This window comes from Microtus oregoni, unplaced genomic scaffold (assembly GCF_018167655.1).
Source record: "Microtus oregoni isolate MIOR12 unplaced genomic scaffold, Mior012 000016F_ref0000370, whole genome shotgun sequence".
Classification (NCBI taxonomy): domain Eukaryota; kingdom Metazoa; phylum Chordata; class Mammalia; order Rodentia; family Cricetidae; genus Microtus; species Microtus oregoni.
In genome coordinates, this window is record NW_024543075.1 from 24707548 (window position 1) to 24731017 (window position 23470).

The 23470-nt window shown below is 46.0% G+C and overlaps 1 protein-coding gene and 1 pseudogene across 1 annotated transcript; both read left to right on the forward strand.

Moving 5' to 3' along the window:
* Positions 1–3760: 3760 nt before the first annotated feature.
* Positions 3761–8769, forward strand: LOC121457684 (annotated as a pseudogene).
* A 1798-nt stretch (positions 8770–10567) lies between these two features.
* Zp2 (zona pellucida glycoprotein 2) lies at positions 10568–22602 on the forward strand. The gene is given in 20 exon segments (XM_041667049.1): positions 10568–10617; positions 10715–10806; positions 11773–11856; positions 12387–12481; positions 14074–14229; positions 14974–15024; positions 15476–15637; positions 16718–16814; positions 16912–17096; positions 17791–17917; positions 18876–19063; positions 19145–19236; positions 19333–19457; positions 19598–19761; positions 19763–19787; positions 20886–20903; positions 20906–21021; positions 21097–21193; positions 21519–21596; positions 22457–22602. Coding segments are annotated over 20 exon segments (2148 nt in total).
* The last annotated feature ends 868 nt before the right edge of the window (positions 22603–23470 follow it).

A 23470-nucleotide genomic window follows, 5' to 3' on the forward strand; every position in this document is an offset into this window, starting at 1 on the left:
CAATAACTACTTGTTGGAATATAAAATAAATACCTTACAGTCATAGAGTTGTTAGGTTCTCATTTGGGATTTTGTATTTATTTTGCTAGAACTCCTGGAATAAAGTGCCAGAGACTGGGCTGTTTTAACAACAGAAAATAATCTTCTCACAAGCTGGAGGCTAAGATCAAGGTGAACAAAGTTGGTAACTGTGCCCCTCTTCTTGGCCCATAGATTGCCCTTCTGTGCTCTATGTACATACCTGGGACACCAGTCATTGGATTGGGGCTCACTGGAGACTTTGTTTCAATGTGGTCATCCCTGTAAAGATTGTATCTCCAGACACTGTAGCATCCAAGACACTAGAGATAATGATTCTGTTGTAAGCTTGGCAAGGGGAAGCACATTCAGCCCATCCCGGCTTTCTGTGAGTTAGCTACCAAACTAGGGGTTTCATCTCAAGGAGCCTATAGCTCCTATTTGGATTCCTCCCTTGATCATTTGTGCCTCAGTGTCAGCACAAGACCCACCCAGGCCTTCAGAAAAATGCTCTGCTTCTTCCCACGTTCACAAGCTCTTGTGGCTTCTGACCACTGCTTGCTCCTCCCCAACCCACTTGTGTGAGATGGTAGTGACTCACATGCGGCTCACAAAACTTACAGGAGACCAGAAGAGAAAGGGCTGGATCCTGGAGCTGCTGAAAGGGTCGCAACAGAACTCTGCTGTTACTAGAATATCAGAGTATACGTGTGTGTGTGTGTGTGTGTGTGTGTGTGTGTGTGTGTGTGTATGGGTGGGTGGGTAGGGAGGCAAGTAAGAGGCATAGAGATGGAGAGACGGTGTTTCTGAGTGTCTGCAGACTCCACATCTATAATATAGAGCTTTGCAAACGGTTCTGAAGTCATGAGCACAGCAGCAGAGCTCTTCTGGGAGAAAACAGGGCAGATTTATTTGTGGGATTAGATTTACACAATTGCAGCAGTTGCCATTAAAACTGTTCTTTTTTTTCCCACCTGGTATTAGATCTGACTGCCATTAGGAAGGGAACATGAACATGAAGTCACGAAAAGAACTTTAGAGGCCCAAACCTAAACCAGCTAGAACCTGAGAGAGAAGGCAGCACGCCTGGGTCTCACCTGTGACTGTGATGACGCTGGCATAGTATGAGCCTTGGTCTCCTGTGACCCAGCTTACACACACCTGACGCAGGAATGAACAAAGCTGGAAGGACCTGCAAAGGGGGGGCGGGGAGGGGGTGTAGGCTGCAGCCGCTAACCAGATGAACTTGTGGCTGTGTGTGACCCAGCTTACACACACCTGACGCAGGAATGAACAAAGCTGGAAGGACCTGCAAAGGCGGGGGGGGGCGGGGAGGGGGGTGTAGGCTGCAGCCGCTAACCAGATGAACTTGTGGCTCAGCCACCACCAGGCACGCGGTCTCCAGTGCTGGAAATCAAATACGCCTGTGGCTGTGTTTGCTTTGATAGGTGCTGAACTTTATTATGCAAGCAAAACACTAATCCTTAAATTAGAGAAATTGAATAGCCTCTGGGTGTTCAGCTTTAAGAAGGTAGGCTGAAGGTCATAGTGATGACCTTTGCCTGAGTTGAGCTGTAAGAACACCAGGGCTTCCCAGGCCCTTTCAGCCTCCTCCGCTGTCCTGGGCTGGGATCCCACTCTGGTAGGGCAGTTAGTCATCGGTCACTTTTCAGCATATGGAAGCTGTGACCGTCCACCAAGCCCATCTTCACGTACAGACTCTAGCTGGTGTCAGGAAGCGTGGCCGGATGCCATTTTAAAAAGTGATTTTATTTAGGGGATGGAAAGATGGCTCAGTGTTTAAGTGCACTGGGTGCTTTCCTAGAGGACCTAGGATTCCCAGCACCCACACGGCAGCTACAACTGTAGGCATTTCCAGTTCAGTCCAGGGGATTTGACACCCTACCGCTTCTGACCTCTAAGGGCATCAGGCAAGCCCATGGTGCACAGACACACATGCAGGCAAAATCCCATACACATAAAAATAAATGTAAAGCGTCTTCAAATGCCTGTGTTTATTATTACTGTGTACGTGGTGAGTGTGAGTTCACACTGGAGTTCAGAGGAAACCTAGTAGTAGTCAGCTCCCTCCTGCCACAGTTCCAAGGACCAGGCTGGCTACTAGGCTCCCACAGCAAGCGCTTTGTCCACTGGGCCATCTTGCCACAATGTAATTAGCTGCTTCTGTTTTTCGGGTGGTGCTGAGGTTTGAACCAAGGGCCTGGTGGAATGCTGGACAAGTGCTCTGCCACTGTGATACCTCCCAGCACCAGAGGGCTCTTGTGGTTCCTGTCTTGTGTTGGGTGTGGGGGTGGTGCAGGTGTGAGGTCAACCTTGAGTGTCCTTCCTCAGGAGTCAACCATCCTGTCTTCTTGAGAGAAGATCTCCCACTGAAACCCAGTACTTAAGATTAGGCTAGCTCGACTCATCACTGACCCCCGGGCATCCACCTGGGGTTACAAGTGAGCACTACCTACCTTGCTTTGTACCTAGGTTCTGAAAATTGAACTCAGGTTCTTGCGTTTACAAGACAAGCCCTTTGCCAACTGAGCCGTCTCCCCAGCCACCTCAGAGGACTTTTGAATGTTGCCCCCCTCATTACCTTGAACACCAATCACATCCTCCTTGGTCTTATTCCCCTGGGTCCCAGTCCATCCACACACATATGTGTATTGCGCATTTGTGTGGAAATTCCTGTAGTTACCATCGGTTGCTTTCCTGCCTGACTTCCAGGCACAATAATGCTTGTCCTCCAAGGGACAGGATGGTATTGATACACACGCTCCCAGGACTGGGAGACTTGCATATCACACCACTGAAGATGAGTCACTGTAGAAGGAGCTGAGCTTGAACCATCAAAAAATTTTTTATCTTTGGGGACACACAAAGGGGTAAGCAGGAAGCCCTTGAACTTATCCCTCACATATGCCCAGGGAAACCTGTATTTTATGGTCAATGAACTAATAGAAATATGCTGCATTGCTAAGAAAATCTTCCCTCTAGTACTTGCTATCACTGTCGCTATTAGCAACAGCATAGTCGATGTTAATGTTGATTATGTAAGTGATAACCTTGGTTTATAAACCAGCTTTTCTTAATGGGGTGGTATATGTGAGCACATGCATGTATGCCAGGGTGTTCCAAAGCACAAGTGTGGAGGTCAGAGGTCAATTTGCAGAATTCACTCTCTTCTGACATATCCAGAGATTGAACTCAGATCTTCAGGCTTGGCTGCAAGCACCTTTACCCATCAAGCCACGTCATTGGCTCTATAATTGAGCTTTTGTGAAAAAAGACTGAGCCTTCTCTGATGTCTACTTATCAGAGCTACCCTCCTGTTAATTTAGAGGGTCATCAACATTTGTCCCCTTTGTTTTTGAATCTGCATGGCCGGAGGTTGATTCAACTTAGACCTACTAAAGGCCCCATGTGGACCCTGAATTAACATCCCATTCTAGTCTGTCGGGAGAGCTGCCATAGGATCTGAAAGAACATTCTCACTGACGTTGACTTATTTTCCAAGTTAAATTCATATTTGATATTTGAAAGCTATTTTAATCTGTATTAGCATAACTATATTTTTAATTTATCTTATGCTGCTAAGTTTTAATTAATGTCATCTTGTACTTTTGAAACTACATGGACTATAAGAAAAGCTTATGTGGAGAGAGAAAGGGAAAGAGAACAAGCGGGAGAGAGGGGTGGGGGAGAAAGAGAGAGAATGAGAGAGAAAGAACAAGCTATGGGGGATATGGAGAGCAGGCGTCCCCTGGAGCTCCCTCCGACACTAGCATGGGTAAGTGACCTCAGGCAGCCACCAAACCTCTTCAGACTCGGTACCTTCCCTTTATGGTAGGCAGCTAGATTTGTTTGGAAGCCTCAAGTCTACAGCCGTTCTCTTGGGCATTAAACCACCATACTGTTGAACTCTGACCCATGAGGCTTTGATTCTCTACCTCGCTCAGATAGAAACCAGACTTTAAAGTGAGGACAGCAACCATGGCAAACGAACCAATGCAAAAAGAAAAACACGAGGCGTCACGTGCTTTTCTGCAGGCCTCTTTCTATCCCCAAGGGGAACCTGAAGAGGGCCAGGCATGGTGGACTCACATCTGTGGACATCACTTCAGGCTGAGGGAAGAGGACTGAGAGTTCAAGGAGACCTTGAGTTACATTAGTGGCCCCCTGGCCAGCCTGATGTACACAGCAAGACCCTGTCTCAAGACAGCAACAAGACAAACAAACAAAAACCGTGTCATCTCCAAAAGCTAGAAAATCAAGACCACAAACAAAGCAGAGCTGACTGTAGCTGCAAATGGCTGGTGAAGCCATATGAGCTGCCGAACCAAACTCCTCTCCCCTCCCCACCCTGTGACACTGTTCATGCTGGCAGCCCCTTCTAGACTTTTCTGCAAGACCCATGGAGACCAAAGGGAGAAACACAGGTCTCCTGTTTCCCTCTTATAAAAGAGAACCAGAGAAACGTGCCAAGTATGTACCTCTGAAACTCCACTTTCCGCATCTTCTTTCGTGGTTCGGCTAAATGCACAGAATCACTTGCTAGCTGAAGTGGCTGTCCCTTCAGGCTCTCTTCAATGAACAATTTAATGATTGTAGAAAGTGTGACAGAAGATTCAACACTGACGAGTTAGAAACTATTGCTTACACAAACTATAACAAGGAGGGCCTTGGCTCAGAGATAGGAACAATAAAACTAAAGACATCCCCACTTACATAGGATCAACTTAAAACTCCCTCAAGACAGAAACCAAGGCATTCGGAGAAGACTTTGTGGGCATGAGTAATAATTTTTAAAAGGTCCATCGAAAAGAGCACAGAAAATTTATACTTGAAAGAGATCTCCTTGCTTTGATATTAGGAATCTGTAGTTTTGTAAAGACTTCAGGTTTTCTGACCTACAGAAGCATCATCTTACTATGGTACAGCTGTCTCCTCCCTCCTGAAGCTGGCTACACTGTGCACGGATGCAAGACTTTTCCAGGGCAAAATCCAAGGTGTTGGTTCCCAAGGCCCAGGGACAGTTCAGTGTCTGTATCAGGTGGGTACAGCATCAGTCTGGATCAGGTGAGGCAGATGAATTTACTCTCTGGTACACTCACCGTCTCCACAAGTCTTCACTGCGGGCCTTTCTCGAGTCCTCTACCTGGTCTCTCCATCTCTTACAGCTCTCAGATGTGGTCTCTTTCTAAGGCAAACCCTCCCACCCTGGAGAAGAGCTGCAGTCTTGAGAAAGAGGCAGGCCTGGGTGGTGGAGTATACTGACCCTTCACCCCCCTGACTGGCTTCTCCAGAGCTGAGTCCCAGGTGCAGGCTCCTTTTGCTAGGGCTGTGTCATCACCGTCTTTGTTTTCACGGGACCCAGTCATTTTCACATTTGTGGAAAAGACGCCACATTGGGGGAAAACACACTCAGAATGGGTTGCTATTGCCATCGGGCTTCTGGTCTTAAAACCCTTTCCCCATCTCTGCCAGCCTAATCCTGATCGTTGGCATCTGGCTCCACCTCGCCTCCTGCACTATCACGCAATCTGCTCAATTCATTCCCACACAGGGACTAAGCCCTACAACTCTTCATTTCCATGCTTACCTCCCTCCAAGCATTTTCCTGATGTTTCTGATTACAGCAAGTACCTGTGACACTTGTTGAGATAACCACCTGGCCTCCACCCACTGGATCTGATTTAGTGGGTGTTGGGTGGGTCCCAAGAATGATGTTAATGAGAAGTCTTATGTGGTTCTTTTGATCAAAGTCCCTGGGACAAAGTGATTATAACCTACGAGGATACTTAGAGGTTACCCTTCAAGTCACACCAGGAAAGAAACATATACAGCAGTCATTTCAAGTGCCACCATACGCTTGCTCAGAGTTTTCCCAGTATATTCACCTGTTAGGGAACACAAGCCGAATATATTTAGATGTCTCAAAGAGCAGTAAGAGATGCCAAAATGACCCATCAAACAGGTTTCTGGAATTCCGAATTCTTCGCTGATATTAAATTATCAAAGCTTGGGCAGACTACTTGGCCTCGGTTTCCTAAACTGTAAATGCCTAAGTCTTGCAAGATATTCTGTTCTTGTTTAGATTACTATTACTATTTGATCCACAAGATACACCTTTAGGAATTATGCTAAGGGTTAGCCAGGCAAACGTAGAAGAATATCCATCGTGTTAACCAGTGTGGTAGCACACACCTGTAAACACACCACGTGGGAGGTGGGGGCAGGAAGATCTCTAATTCTAAACTAGCAAGACTCCATCTCAAAAAAATGTATTCATCATGTTGTTTAAAAGGACAGAAAACTGGACACCACTTAGTATCTCTCAGTAAGGAAGTCAAATAAATACTGGGTTATCAAAACACTGACTAAGGAACCCTTCAAAATACGTATACAGTGATATGGGAATGAGTATATGGGATACAACCACATAGATGAGTCTATGTTATTATATGTGACTATACAGCTCTGGGAAATGACTGGTACGAGAACATTGTAAGTGGTGACTGGAGGCTACAAAACAGGGTTGAAACTTTATCTCTGGGTCTCACTTTTGTTTCAATTACATATTATGGAGTGTGTGACCTTTGGGAAAAAGACCATAGACACAATTCAATTATAATTAAAGGGTTTGTTGATTAGTTGCTAGCCTTAAAGCCGAATCTCAGCCTTCATGAAGGAGGAATATGGGGAAGGGCTTTTCAAGGTGAAAACCCACAAGAAAGTCTGAGCACCCAATGCTGCACACAGTCTCTGGGGCATGCCTGCCATTACCGCAATGCCAACTGTTCCCTGCCTTCCTGTCAGAAGAAGAAGAGGGCCATGGACACACCAAAGGCTGCAAACGGAAGACCAATGGTGGACACCCCATCTGCAAACAACTTACCACCCTCTGCTGCTACCATATCAAGCACTGCCAGAAGAACAGATGCCCTTTCTGCCTCTACATCCAGCAAAAAGCCTGACAGCGACAGCTGCAGCTCCAGCTCCAACAAGCTCAGATGCTCCACAGGAGGATGGCCAGCATGTAATGGAATGGTGGGGGAGGGGCAGCAGCAGGGTCTGCCGTCCCCAACTCCTGCTACTCTAACCACCCCGACTGGGACTGTCCAACAGCCAGATACCCCACAGACACCCCAGCCCCAACCCACATGTCAACCTCAGCCCACTCCTCCCAACAACACGCCACCCTACTTACTACTGGCCCTGTGTCCCAGGGTAAGGCATCAGGCCAAGTGACTTCACCAAGCCCACCTCAGACGGCTCAGCCCTTCCTTCCAGGACCTCCACCTACAGCGGGAGAAATGGCAATGCAGATTCAGATGACAGCAGAGACACAGTGACAGATGGCTCATGTACAAATTTTCCAAGGCCAATCCAACACCAGATGCCCCAGATGACGCCCATGACCCCTATAGTCATGAACCCGCCTTCCCTGGCCAGAGGTCCTGGTGGGCATTTGGAGCCAGGAATGGGTCCCATGGGAATGCAACAGCAGCCACATTGGGCCCAAGGAGGAATACCTCACCCACAGCAGATGCAGCCAGGGACGCCAAGGCCCGCCATGATGTCAGTGCCCCAGGATAGCCAGCCCTTGAACATGGCTCTACAGCCAGGATTGGGCCAAGGAGGTGTGAGACAACTCCAACCAGGCACTGTGTCTCAAGAAGTCTTATAAAAGCTTTTGCAGATTCTCAGGTCTCCCAGTTCTCCCTTACAGCAGCAACAGGTGCTTAGTATCCTTCACGCCAACCTCCAACTGTTGGCTGCATTTATCAAGCAGCGGGCTGCCAAGTATGCCAACTCTAATCCACAACCTCTCCCTAGACAGCCTGGCATGCCCCAGGGACAACCAGGGCTGCAGTCACCTACCATGCCAGGTCAGCAAGGTGTCCACTCCAACCCAGCCCTGCAGAACATGAATCCTATACAGGCAGGTGTCCAGAGAGCTGGCCTGCCCCAGCAGCAGCTCCAGCCACCCAGGGGAGGAATGAGTCCTCAAACTCAGCAAATGAACATGAATATCAACACCATACCTTCACAGTCCCAAGACATCTTAAGAAGGCAGATGATACAATAGCAGGGAGCAGAGCCAGGTATTGAACCTGGAATGGCCAACCACAGCCAGTTCCAGCAGACCCAAGGAATTGGCAACCTACTGCAGCAGCAGTGAATGCTGCATCATATGCAACAGATGCAGCAAGAGAATATGGGACAGATGGGCCAGCTCCCCCAGACTTTGGGGGCAGAGGCAGGAACCAGTCTGCAGTCATATCAGCAGAGACTGCTTCAGCAACAGGTGGGGTCTCCTGTTCAGCCCAGCCCTATTGACTCCACAGCAAACATATGCTCCCAATCAGGCACAGTCCCCTCACCTGCAAGGTCAGCAGATTCCTAATTCTCTCTCCAATCAAGTGCGTCCTCCCCAGCTGTCCCTTGCCCGCGATCACAGTCTCAGCGCCCCCATTCCAGCCCATCTCCGAGGATGCAGCCTCAGCCCTCTCCACACCATGTTTCTCCACAGAACAGTTCCCCACATCCTGGGATGGTCACTGCCAACCCCATGGAACAAGGGCATTTTGCCAGTCCAGCCCAGAATCCAATGCTCTCACAGCTTGCTAGCAATCCAGGCGTGGCAAAGCTCCATGGTGCAAGCACTATGGACCGGGACTGAGCACCGATAATGTAGACTTGAGTTCAAACCTCTCACAGAGTACACTAGACATACATTAGAGATACCTTGTATTTTGGGATCAAAAAAATTCTCTTAACAAGTCTTTTTGTACTGAAAACAATTTTTTTGAATCTTTCTTAGCCTAAAAGACAATTTTTCTTGGAACATGTAAAAACTGTGCAGTAGCTGTGTGTGGTTTAAAGCAAACATGCCCGATGAGCCTGAGGGATAATAGATTGCAAAGAACTTATTTTTGTTATGGCTGGTCACCCCAGCCATTTTCCCCCCCTTGTGTGTGTGGTTCGGGTGTGCACTGGGAGGCAACTGAGGCCTAAAGCCAGCCATATGCTTCTGCCTTGCACCTCCAATAGGTCTTATTATTTAATATTAATGAAAGTATGTAATATTAATAATTATTATTTACTGGTGCATATGACTGACATTTTCCCCTGTTTTACTCACTTTATGGAAGAATTGTTTTTTAAAAAAAAGAACATTTCTAAAACCAGAAGATAAAAAGGGTTAATGTTATTTAAAACTATATATATTAAAATACCAATTTTTTCTCTGGGTGCAAAGATGTTTAATCTTTAATTTTTTTTAAAAAAGCCTCCTCTCCCCCCCCCCCCCAAATCAACTTGCATGCTCCAGAAGATTTTCTATTCTCTAAGTCGGAATGTAAAACTTCAAGCATTAAGATAATTTGTTCATGTTAAAAATAAAATGACTTTTTCAAAATATACAGGAGCAGCTGCCAAATTGATGTATTATAATATTGTGGTTCTGTTTCTTGAGAGACTCTTTTGTTATTTATATATCTAACAAAGGAAAAAATTTAAAAAGAGGATAAGAAACGACCCCAGCAGGCTGATTTTAACAGGCAAATGTCTGAGGTTTCTTCACCTGCTTTCTTCCTTACTCCGCCCCTCACTGTGCCCTTTCTGTAAAACCTGAAAAGAGAAAGCAAACCCCTCAACTGTTGTAAATCATTCAGTTAAAGTTGATTACTTATAAATATGAACTTTTGGATCACTGTATGACTATTAAATTTGATTTCTTATTACCTATTGTTATAAACTGTGTGAGACAGGGAAAAAAGCCAACTCTTTTCTCTCTTTTTGGGAAAAATTGTTTTCCAGAGTACAATCTCAGGATATTGCTGACCTTCAGCTTGTGGTCCTCCTGCCTCAGCCTCTGAGGGCTGGAATTACAGAAGAATTACTCCAGGCTTCTACACTCTTGTGTCTTTTTTAAAATTAAGTTTAAACTTTTATATGTGGACATAAGTTTATATAATTTTTAAAAAATCTATTTCTTAAAAGTACATCATGAGTATCACCGGAGTGACCTCTGACTTCCACAAAAGTCAAGAAATGAGGCATTCTGGGAGCAAGGGTAGGGGTGTAATGGCCTTATTTGCTTAAATTTATTCTTTCTTAACTCTCTCTCTCTCCCATTGCTATACCTACAGCAAACTTTAGTGGTATAAATGAGTGCCATCCCTTAACTACCCAGTATATCACTATATTGGAACTGTAAACACCTTACTCAAGATCTGAACTCCCCTGGCCCCAAATCCTAGGATGGGCCACTAATTTACTCACCTGAGGCCAATTTCAGGGAACCCTGGTTTTCCTTCTGCCCCTCAAAAGCTGCTGGCAGAACATGGAGGCAAGTGTAAGAAAGAGCAAATGGCACTTTCCCCCAATACCTCCTTCTCAGCTGGGCTGGGAGATCCAGGTGCCCCCAATGGTGAGAGGGTGGGGTCATAGCCTGCCTTCTGCTATAACAACGCAGAGCTGCCTGCAGCGCTGCCTGCACAGCCTCAGCCTGGGTGCTCTGGTGGTGTCTTCCAACATGGTGTGGAGGCAGAGGATAGGGCCTGTAGGTCCTCCATGCTGCAGGAGGTGAGGTGGTCTGGGAATGAGGGCTAGGGAATGCAACGGCTTTATCTGTTTAAGTTCGCTTTTTCTTAGCTCTTTCTTTTTCTCTCTCCTATCTTAGCCTCTGCAGGTCGCTTTCTCTCTTATTTGTCCTTGTGGCTTCCATAAACTCCTTCAGTCTTCCCCAGTCGAAGAACCCTCCTGCCTTCCCAGGTATGTCTCTTGGGTGAGGGAACACTCCTACCGAAGGGAACAGGCTGCAGATGGAACAATTCTCTGCTCTTTTCTCTTCCCTGTTTTCTCCCCTTTTCCTCTCTCCCCATCCCTCCTGATAGGGACTTGCTGTGTAGCCTAGTCTGGCCTCAGTTCAATGCCTCAATCTACTTGCCCCAACTTCCCTAATGCTGGTTTTTCAGGCTGTGCCCCCATGCCTAGCTTCACACCCTTCTTACTTTAGTCAAGTCATTAAAAAAAAAAAAAAAAAAAAACTTCTCCTGCTTATCTGTGAGCTTGCTACGTCAGCTAGATGCACGAGAACAAAACAGCTTCTGTGCTACTTCCCACCCCCTTGCTGCTCTGCATTTCCTGGTACCTAGCTCAGGCCATAACGCCGAGCCCTCGTGTTTTCATAGATGAAGACCAACAGTCTTCATCTATATCCTAAGCTTAAGACATCCGCAGTACACACAGCCAGACCTGTTCTCTGAACCAAAATTTGGGATTCTCCCCTGAGCCAGAGGCCTTAGAAAGGCAGTCATGGACAGAGTTTGGTCTTGGGGGGGGGGGGGAATCCCTGGGACTTACCCAGGATTTTCTTCTTAAAGCTTTAATTTGGAAGACAGCAGAGGAAGCATCTGCTCTAGGGACCTACGATCCCCACCACCAGCCGCTCCAGGCCCACAGCAGGTAGCCCCTGATTAGGTTCTGGCCTTGGCAATGTTAACACTAAGTTGGGGTTATCCTAGGAGCCCTGGGTGTTAAATTAGGAACATCCTTAAAGCTTGTGTTGCATTCATAAATCCAAATCTGGGAGCTCCCTGAGGATGAGTGCCCTCTCCTTCCCCAACCGGCAACAGTCTTTCATGTTGTTGAGGAAGATGGGTTTCCACACTTACCTGAAGGAACAGTGTCTCTCTCCCGTACCTCAAAAGGCTTCCAAATAGCTCATTTGTTCTCCAGGTACTGTCTCTTGTGATGAAGACGGAGTGAGAGTTGAGTTTCTAAGTAGTCTTGACTTGGAAAAATGGCAACCTTCTGTTGTAGGTATGTAATACGTATTTAATCTTTGTAAAAAATTTTTAATGATTCCTTTTTAAATTTTTAATGTGCACTGGTGCTTTGGCTGCATGTGTGTCTCTGTGAGGGTGTCTTATCCCCTGGAACTGGAGTTACAGACCATTGTGAGCTGCCATATGGGTGCTGGGAATTGAACTGGGGTCCTCTAAGAACAGCCACAGCGTTTACCCTCCGAACCATTTCTCCAGCCACTGTACTATTTAATCTTAATTCCAATTTGTAGAAAACAGGACCACCTCTATTTGGTGATTTGGGGTCCCTGACTTGCCCAATGCCACCCAGAAGGAGAACACCTGTCTTTCCTGGGTTGTATGACTTTGTGGGATCCACTGGGAAACTTTGGCTGTAAGTCACAGCCAGCACAGAGTTTGAGTCTCATCGCCAAATTGTGTCATAAGTGATAAAAGCGCCTTAGATGCGGATTAAGTCCTGGCTCAGAACCTTCGATTGGCTCTGACACTGGAGTGTGTTTCTTCTTGGTTATCTGTCTTCTGTAGATACCTCCGGTGCTGAGATTTTGAACTGCACTTATGCCTTGGACTCAAAAAACCTCACCATGAAGCTCTCTTATGAAACCTGTACCACAGGACTGGTAAGTAATTCTTTTTTGGAGGAGTGTTCTGGGGAGGAGGAACCTAATCATTTACTGGTATTCAACCTGATAGCTAAGGGTTTAGACTTTGAAACAAAACAGCAGTCCTCAATCAAGCTGCCTTGTTCTGATGGGCTGCTAACATAGCCAGGGGACACTTTGGATCATGCCTAAGAACATTCTGGAGCTGGGATAGGTTCTATTACTGGAATCAATATGGGTATAAGCTTATAATGCCCAAGGGAAGGGGGAAAGCTCTGAAATATAAGCATTGAAGAATCCCAGGTCTTGAGCTATTAGTCCCAGGTTTGACTTCAAGTAAGCCACCTAACCTTGCTAAGCCTCTGTTCGCTTATTAGAAAGTTGGAAAAATGCTGCCACCTCCAGAGGGTATAAAGACTAATGATACCATAGAGATGAAAGCAGGGCACATTACTTAGAGCAAATGCTTGGGCATGGAGCTATTTTACTAGAACCCTGTGTGAGATAGAAGGCTATTTCTGGCGCCAGCAGACGAGAACCTAACTGAAGAACAGGTGTTAAAAAGCAAACAGTTGCTAAGCAATAAGGGTTTCTCTATTGCCAAGCAACAGGATTGCCCAATTAGGGTCATTAGGTGTAATAAAAACCTGCCACATGGCAGAAGTTCTCAAGCATCCATGTGCAAAGAATCGCCTAGGGGTTCGGGGTGTGCTCAAGGATTTCAGCTGATGTGGGTGTGGGAGTGAGTCCTGGGAATCGAATGTTGAATAGACCATATCCTCTGGCCCTACAGGCTTTGAGTATACTCAGACTCTGCTTTCTGAGCAGTCTTCTAGCCCACTAAGACCCTCTGTGATGGCCCAGAAAAGTAAAATCTTTGGGGAAATCTGTATTGATTTAAACTTCCTGTTCTTTATTGAAGCTTCATACATGTGTATACAGTATGTGGTCATCATCATATCCGCCCCTTACTTCCTTGTTCCTTCCAGTTTCTCCCAGGACTCCCCAATCACATATCCCTTTCAACTTGATACCTTCCTATGAATACAAGCCTTCCCAACTTCAAGAAGCTTAGAACTGCATTTCCCTGGGCCCAGTGTCTGCTAAAAACTACAAGCTATGAATGGCCAAACCTAGTCTCACAGACTTAATGAATGTGGTGGTCTTTGAATTAGAAACAGTTTTTAAGGTGAAAATGACATAAAATTTAAGAGTTACTATTCTAACTCTCAGCAGAAAATTGTTCGAAACCAATTGGCTTTGTCTAAGTCCCATGAGATCAGAGGTAACAAAGATACCTTGCTCAGCACAAGGGCGTCCGCCTAGCTGCTGAGGGGGGGGGGGTATTTGAATAACCTATATAGATGTCTGGGAATAGCATGAGACAAACATAATAGAAATATAACAGAAGCAGTCTTTAGCCCTAATGTTGGAACTCTCCCCTCAACCAAGCTAGCTATATAGTCTTCTGGCAAAGGAATGAAGTGCCTTCAGGAACTTGGATTGCCTAACTGAAATATGTTCTATTCTACTAATGTCAGACTCAGACTTCTAGAATTGCCTGTCCCACTGAGGCTCTAACTCCTCATCTGTACTATCTTTGTACACAGGTTGGTGGGTACCAGGTGAGCATCAGAGTGCGGGACAACAGTACTGACCTGAGAGATAAAGGCGACCTGGGCCTGCATCATTTCTTCTGTCCACTTATTACAAAAGAGATCTACGAGTTTTCAGACGCCATAGTCTGCACGAAGGATTTTATATCTGTAAGTGAAGTGGGAGGGCTGCCTCTCCTATGGCTTTAGCAGGGGGAATAGAATGGTGGTGTGGACGTAGCTGGGCTTCATAACTGGGTGGGTTTCAATTTCACTTTTACTTTATTTACTGCGTGACCATGATGCATTTTCTCAACCACTCGGAGGCTTTGTTTCCCAGGCTAACGTGGAAGACCAGCCTTGAGCTGACAAGGTAGCTTCAGGACTGAGTACGCACAGTACAGAGCACCGCAGGCCTAGCGACACAAAAGACTAACGCAGTCACACCGACAGTCACAGGATTGACTGATCACACAGTCCAGGTCCTGGCTCCAAACTAAAACATGAAAACAGACAAAACAGCCCTTCTGCTTTTGTGTTTATGCTCAATAGGCTCATATGGACGATGGACCACTAAGTAATAGGCCCTACTTTATCGTGGTAGCAATGACTTGATGCTGTACTTGGTTCTGTGAATGTAAAGAAGGTTGTATATTTTAGAGTCTAGTATTTCAGCTTGTAATTTGATCTCATCTACTTTCTCCGATACCATTTGAAACCCAAAGGGGTAAAATCCAAGGATAGGACTGAAAGACACATCTGGCCATGTGCTCTTCCTACTGTGTGGCAACAGTCGGGCTTCTTGGAAGAATGGCATTAATTAACTTATGTCAATTAATCTGGGTGTTTTCTGCAAAATAGCAGGCAGCAGAACTTTAGAAACTTTCTCCTAATCTTTCCTTTTTTCCTTTTCAGTTTACCTTCCCACATATTTTCTCTAAGTTTGCTGATGATAACGCGGTAAGAGTACAGTTTGTTTCTGAATGGGTTTGTGTCTGTGCGCGTGCGGACCATATGCGTCGGGATGCCTGCAGCGGATAGGAGGTGTCAGAGCTTCGTAACTGGAGCTAAAGGCAGTTGTGAATTGTATAATGATTCTGAGAACTGAATTTGGGTCCTCTGGAAGAGCAGCAAATATTCACTGCATCACCTCTCCAACCCCTAAAATATAATTCTTCACTTATGAATTATATTGACATTTAAATTCATGTTAAAGCTCATGTTCACTTTAATCTGATAACCACGAGAATCTAACATTGTAAGTGCCAGTCTTTTAAACAATGGTGTGTGTGTGTGTGTGTATACATACATGTGTATACATGTGCACTTGTGCAGTCATGAACAGGTGTGCTGTTGGCAAGCACGTGTGGGTCAGAGAACCCCTTGGACTTATTTTCATGTCTTTTGGCTTTTGAAGAATGCACCTGAGATGGGATGGACCATTAAGCTTGACAATGGCACAAAAACCCACACTCTGTCCCTGAATGATGCCTTGAGACAAGGATTTAATCTTCTGATTGACAGCGAGAAATTAACCCTTGATGTGCCAGTCAATGCTACTGGAGTCGCTCAATATGTGGTAGGTGTGAAAACCCTTTTATATCACCATCAAAGAAATGGCCAATGTCCTTAAGTATGATCTTAGCCATGGCTTCAAATGGGCTATATTGCCAATTAAAGAGGTGTATTCTAGGTGGGCAGATTGGCCTGTACTTGTAGTTCTAGTACATGGGACGCTAATGCAGGAGACTTGTGAGTTTGAGGATAGCCTAGACTAGACTACGTAGTGAGAATCTGTCACAAACAGCCTGTAAGTTCTAATATCAAGTGCTGCATTGGATGATAGGAATGCAAGGGGGGAGAAGGGACACCGGCCTTGGTATGTGTTCTTCCCCCTTTTATAGAGTCTTAGGGGTGAAGGTGTTCTGCTGGGGTGACACTGTTTGCCCTGTCTTCCAGGCCATCTGTGAGATATTGAATTGATATATTATGTTTTGCACAATGTGTAGACCAGCAATGGACCGTATGACAGTCCCATAAGACTGGAGTGGAGCTGAATTAGCCTGTTTTGTAGCTACAGTAACATTATAGTGCAATGCCTTGCCCATGTTTATAGTGGTTCCACATGAACCTGGACTGCCCACTGGATAAAGATTTCATACATACAATCACATGTTAGGTGGATAATGGCAAAAGCAGGTTTTATGTGATCATGCTCTATTGTGCAAGGACAATTGTCTGATGGTACATATCTTAGGATCTACCCCACTGTTAAGTCATGCATGGCTGTGCTTGAGACAGGTCCTGGCAAGTGCTCAAACATGGGCTACTTTAATAAGAGTTTTGTTTCACCTTGAGCATAACAGGGATGGCTCGGCTCTGTGAGCACTCTGACCAGCACTATAAGGTCGTCATAGACTACGGTCAGTTCTTGCTGACTCCCTAGAACTGGGTGAGTTATAGGTCATCCCCACAGACAGCACTAATCTTCCAGGCATTATAGAAGACACGATTAAGACCAGAGCACCTTGGCAGTGATTGAATAAAATACCGACTTCTCATTTGTGCCAAAGTGATGCCCGATGCTTGAGCGTATTGGCTCTCACTGGTTAGAGAATCAAACTAATATCTTAAATCGTATCTGCTTCCCAACCCCCAGCAAGGGAGCAGCCATCTCTACACTGTGAATCTGAATCTTATGTTCTCAATGCCTGGGCAGAGGATTACCTTCTCCTCACAAGCTCTCTGTGCATCAGGTGAGGCCCGAGAGACCACAGCTTCAGCAGTGGGAAACATTGTTCTTAGGACTTAACCAAGGCTGATAATGGGTTTTCTGTCAATCATGGCCTGCAGATCTGTCTGTGACTTGCAATGCCACACACTTGACTCTCGCCATACCAGAGTTCCCTGGGAAGCTAAAGTCTGTGGGCTTTGGCGAAAGGAGCATTCCCGAGAGGCAATGGCACACCAGTGGGATCGACAAAGAAGTAACAAATGGCTTGAGACTGCATTTCCGAAAAACTCTCCTGAAAACAAAAGTATGCTTTTCCCTGAATGCCACGAGAGCCTTCTGAAGTACTCTGTGGGTAGTGTGAGTTAATTCATGGCTTGTCCATAGCGCCTACGTGCTAGAACGATCGGTTTAAATAGTGCAAGGCCTCCCTTGATCTCTTTACATGAACAGATTTTTAAGGAAAGTTGTCTCCAGCACCATCTCAACTTCTGCACGTGGATACATTTCTATGTTTTTCTCACTCAGTTCATTTGGCAAGCACAAACTACCTACCAGACATCTAATGATGAACGCTCGCCACGGTCTGTTATACAACAGGGCGACTTGGTCTTTGTTTCAACCTTTTGCTTAAGGGTCTCCTGTTGTCCTGAGGCTAGTCTTGATGGATGCCATTGCCAGGGATTGAATGGCAGGGAGTGTGTAGTTCTGAAGTTCTTTGAGCCCTTCTTGGGCTTGGCAAGGATAGACTCCACTATCCTTTGCAATTTGTTAATTCAAGCTTTAGTGACTAATAGTACAAAGAGTATGAAGGACCTGGCGCTTTAGGGCGTGTGTGAGTTTTAGCAATGAACTTCTGTCTAGAGAGAAGTTCCCTGACCTGACAAAGTGAAAGCTCTTTTGTTTTGGCTTAGAAGGAAATTAGATCAGCCTGAAGTGTTGGGCAAACGTTTGGGGACTCCTGCTTCCGGAGATGGCTAGCTGACATTCTCTCATTTCAGTCCTCTGACGAATGCCCACATTACCAGTTCTACTTCTCGGCACTCAAGCTGACCTTTCACCTCCAACCATACATGGTGACCACAGTGATAGATCCTGAGTGCCCCTGTGAGTCACCCATCTACATAGGTAAAAAATGTTTCTTTTTTAAATCAAAACTATCTGGGTTTTTTTTTTGTTTTTTTGTTTTGTTTTTTTGTTTTTGTTTTTGTTTTTTTGTTTTGTTTTACTCTTTTTGCTCCTCTTAATGCGTCTGGGAAAATGTAACGGATCAAGATTCTGATTCACACTTGTGGTTCAAAGACTGAAGATGAGCTGTGTCAGAAACGACAATCTCTAAGTTCTGGGGTGGGGACCCACATGTGCTACCATTCTCAAACACTCATGCAGGGAGATCACTGTGGAACCAGTGAATTTTAAGTAACCTGGCTATACCGAATGAGACACGAGAGCCCCATCGCTGCCGTCCAAGGACAAAGGCTTCAAACTTCTAGGTTAAGACTTTCTTAAGACTCCCATGGACTCTAGAAAGGAATCCTAAGTGGGCACCTTCTCTAGGTGAGCCCTGCTTCTCTTTACTCCCTCACCTAGACCAGGTCAGGCCAATAACAAAAGCTACCTTCTCAGTTCTCCTTAAACTGCCTGGGATTTGTGAGTCGAGGCCGAGTGTCCCTTACCAAGGTGTTCGTTGTTCGTGCAGTTGTAGGTTTCAGAGTTCTGCTGGACTGTCTTAATCGCCGTATAGCCTCCTGTATGGGCTTCCCTGGTTTTAAAAATCCTGGAAATTTTTCTCAAATCTTGAGAAAGGGACACGATGAAACCTGGCACTTTATAGCCAACCCACATTGAATCCTTAAGACACTTTAATCATTTATCAGATTGGCCTCCTCGCCTCTATGACCCTTCTTCCACGTCTCCTGGTCTGTATGTTGCTGACGCTGCTCATGTGACTTATATTCCTCTTGTAACTGTTTTATCAGTGTTTGTTCAGAGACTTAAGACAACTCAAGCTTAGCTGCTGGATTGGTCTAGGACTTCAGAACGTCACAGAGTGGGCTTATTTTCTCTAAACCTCTCTGCTGTCCAGTTACAGATGAGCTGTGTACACAGGATGGGTTCATGAACTTTGAGGTACACAGCCACCAAACAAAACCTGCTCTGAACCTGGAGACCCTCCTGGTGGGGAACTCCTCCTGTCAGGCTATCTTCAAGGCTGAGGCACTGGGGCTCGCACGCTTCCGTATACCTCTGAACGGATGCGGAACACGACAGAAAGTAAGTAGTAGTCAGTGGTAAGAAGTTAGGACTGACTTTTGAAGCAAGTGTTTTGCTGACCAGCTTTGTCTAACGCTTAAGTTCGAAGGTGATAGAGTCATCTATGAGAATGAAATACACGCTCTCTGGAAAAATCTACCACCAAGCATCATATACAGGGACAGTGAGTTCAGGTGTGATATTCTACTGGGGGATTTTTAAGGTTTTGTTTACATTACAGGGATTTTGTTAGCATAATTCATATCTTCCCCCTACCCCAAATTTTCCAGAATGACAGTGAGGTGTCATTACGCCAGAGACAGTGTGCTACTAAATGCCAATATCAAAAGCCGCCTTTCTCCAGTGGCCTTGGTAAAGCCAGGTCCACTGATGCTGGTCCTGCAAACATACCCAGGTGAGGTGTTGCAACTTGAGTTAACAGATAAAAAATACTTAGTGCATTTTAGGGGATCATCCCCCATCCAGTGCTGCCAGCCTAATGTGTCTTGCAGCCAGCCTGCCCCTCAGTCCTGAAGAGGTTTCTGTTAATTGCAGACAAATCCTACCAGCGACCTTATGGGAAGGGTGAGTACCCTCTAATGAGATACCTCCGCCAGCCAATCTACATGGAAGTGACTGTCTTGAACAGGAATGATTCCAACATCAAGCTGGTCTTGGATGACTGCTGGGCAACATCTTCTGCGGACCCAACCTCTCTCCCCCAATGGCATATTATCGTGGATGGGTATGTATTCCCTGCACCACAGGGCTGCCCCGATCAAAAACATCCAAACTTACCAGTGATTGAAACTAATCCTCCTAGGACCTGAAGGAGACTTTGGTCATGAACTCCCTGACATGATCCTTGTTTCATAGTCCTCAGTCCTGGGTCTAATCGGGTGGCTCATGCTGCTTTTATCCCCCTGAACTCTTAAGGAATGGGCTCCTCTCCAAAAAGCCTCCTCTGGTACATTTTTACCATGAGGGAGAAGTCTAGTGTCCATTTACTGACCACCTGCCATATGCCTGGCTGCCATGTGTCCCATCACATCACCTGAGGAACATGAGCCACCTTTGTGAGGGAAGCCACGCTTACTAAATGTTACCTCAGCAGTAGGTGGAGCTGGGGCTAGAATTCCCACATTAGAACCTAATGTGACAGTGCTTCGTCCTCTCAGCTCTGCCTGAAGTGTCCCCTCCCGGGTTCCTTACCTGCAAGGAGCTATAATTTAGCTTCCTCGGCTCTGTGGGAATGTGTTGCAAGACGCTAGACTCCAGCTAGACTCCATCTGGACTCCTGCCTCAAGAGCACATAACAGCCTTAGTCACACAATCCATTTCTTTACCTTTGGAGATCTGCCCAAGTATTCTTTATCTGAGGCCAGCCTTGATTCTCCCTTATCCCTCTGTAATTCTCCATACCTTTGTGCTTTCCCTCCTTAATGTCGTCACTCCCTGCTAGCATTAAATACAAAATGGCAACAAATCTCTAGTTCTATTGTAAACACTTACTACCTAGGACATAAATAGAAACTCATTTCTGTGCAACAGTAAGCTGGTATCTTAACACACGCACATGCACACACACTAAGGAGAATGGTCACAACTTGAGTCTGTTATGAATTCACGTGCTAAACAAGTACGTATTTGCATTACATAGTGCTATACATAGGACTTCATGAATATTGACGGTGAGGTCCAGTCAGAAAGATGTTAAGTAAAACAGGTACTGGTAGGATATAGACACAGCTGTAGCATAGTTTTCACATGTGACTCACCTTGTCCAAATGTGCACGTGTGGATTGCTGTGACTGATGCCCCCATCCTGGTGCCTGTGTCCTAGCTGCGAATATGAACTGGACAACTACCGCACTACCTTCCATCCAGCTGGCTCCTCTGTCGTCCATCCTGCTCACTACCAGAGGTTTGACGTGAAGACCTTTGCCTTCGTGTCAGAGGCACAGGGGCTCTCTAGCCTGGTATGTGACCACGAAGTCACCTGGGGTTGATGGTGAGCGCACTGAACCCGCCTGACTCTCTTCCTCCTCTTCCAGATCTACTTCCACTGCAGTGCCTTGATCTGCAACCAAGGGTCCCTTGACTCCCCTCTGTGCTCCGTGACTTGCCCTGCATCCTCGAGGAGCAAACGAGGTAAAAATTTAATCCCCGTTCTTGTTGGTCAAAGCAAGTCTCAATTTTTTAGAATTGAGTAATTTTAGGATAACAATATCTTGTTCTCCACCTAGTCCCAAGGAACATCATCTCCCAGTCTTCCTTTACCAATGTGGTGAGCCCAAAAGATGCATAGGTTCTTGTTTAGCCCAGTCCATCCATCCTTTGAGAATCTACCCATGACAGGCAGGTGGAATTCGCATCACAGGATACTCCATGGACATCTTCTAGGGAATTCTTTAATGCCTCTGGCACGCTACTCCCAAGATCAAAGCACAACCTTGATTATCTGTCTCCCCCACAGAAACCATCAGAGAAGACACAATGACAGTTAGCCTTCCAGGACCTATTCTCTTGTTGCCAGGTGATTCTTCACTTACAGGTACTAGTCTGGGGTACTAGTGAATGCAAGCATTTAGCTTTTTCTGCCAAAAATAATAGTATGCTTAATGATAACCTAAATAAGAACAAAGTAGAATAAATTCCCTTCCCACAGAAACTTGAACTACTTGTGTGCTCTCCTGAAAATCACCAGCAAGGTCATGTACAGTACCTACTGGTAGACTTGCTTTGCTGTCTCGGCGTCTGATAGAACCATGAAGGACTGGCTCTTAGCAGCGGTCTTGTTACTCTTGTGCTGGATGTCATAATGGATTTTTAATGCCACTCTAGATCTCAGAGGATCGTTGCCTACCATACCAAGAAATTTGTGCATATTGCTAGCAGATTGGTAGGCTGGCAAGCTTAAGTATCCCTTTAACTTCTGCCAAACTGAAATCAAAGGAGATTATGCTCCTATAATCATCCCTAGCCTCACCCCAGAGGGCCTCAACTCCAGGCCTAGAATGTAAAATTAAGCTATCTTAAATCTCTAACCAATTTCCCTGTGACCTCACCTATCCAGGGATAGCTAACCATCAGGACATTGCATTAGTTAGGCTGAGAGGTTGAGGCTATCTCCAGACATCAGTCCATCTAGCTGGAGATGGGGGAGGGTAAATGGTAATAAGGGGGCGGGGGGAGGTGTGGAGCAGAGGAGGGAGAAGGGGGGCGGGAGGGAGGTGTGGAGCAGAGGAGGGAGAAGGGGGGGGAGGTGTGGAGCAGAGGAGGGAGAAGGTGGCAACAGAGTGAGGAGGTGAGGCTATGGCCTACTGCAAATTCCCGAGAGCAAGCGCTCCAGGCTTAGCTTCTGTAGAAGGCCTCAGCACAACCATAGGACTTGAATGCTTGCTTGCTTTGTAGATGCTACGGTCCCCAAAAGGAGTGAGATTACCAAGGACATGGCTGCTAAAATAGTAGCTGCGGTGGCTGCATTAGTGGGTTCAGTGGTGATTGTAGGCTTCATCTGTTACCTGAATAAAGAAAGAACTGCGAGGTTGGATCACTGAGCATGCAAATAAAGAGGCTACAGCAAAACTCTTTATGTGTTCATGTGTGTACGCGGACACGCTTGCGTCAGTCCTCGGGCACCGTCCACTCTTTTCCTGGGAGGAGGGAGAGAAGTGATCTCAGGGGCCTGGAACTTGCCAAGTAGACTAGACTAGCTGTCCAGTGGGCCACAGGAACCTGCCTGTCATACTCTCTAGGACCAGCTATACAGTGTGTGCCACTGCAACGGGCCTTTAAAAGCAAACTATGGAGCTCAGACTCAGGTACTCATGTCTGCAAGGCAAGCGCTTAACCTGACTGAGCCATCTCTCCATCTTTCCAGGCCTTTGCCTTATGTTTCAAAACTAGAATCTATTTAGGAATAGCTTCCTTCAGGCATTACTCTTCAGAGTAGTTCTGAGACCTGTTCACAGAGACCTGTTCACAGATTCCTGTGTAGGCATCTACTGACTCGGACAGGAAGAGGTAAATTTGCGGCTTGTTTCCTATTTGGGATTTTGTGACTCCCTTAGCCCTATCCCAGACATAGGTCGTTTATGTTCAATGGGGGCTTAGCTGCAGCCCACCTGAAGAAATACTCATACATGAGTCCTTTTGTGTTTGAGCCCCTTACTCAAAGACACAGGATTGGGTTTGGGGGGTGGGGGGGAAGCAAGAAACCACTTGTATCTAATTTCATCACAATAATGAAATAGCAAATGTGGGGTTTATCAAGAGGCTTTGGGGATTGTTTCCACCTCGCTGTGGATGCTCAAGTCCAAGACTTGAGGGTCCCATGTGCAGAGAGATGGTGGGAGTATGTGCTGGCAAGGGATCACATCTGGTCCTTTGGTATAGGGTGATGGTGTTTGTGCCAGCAAGTGATTT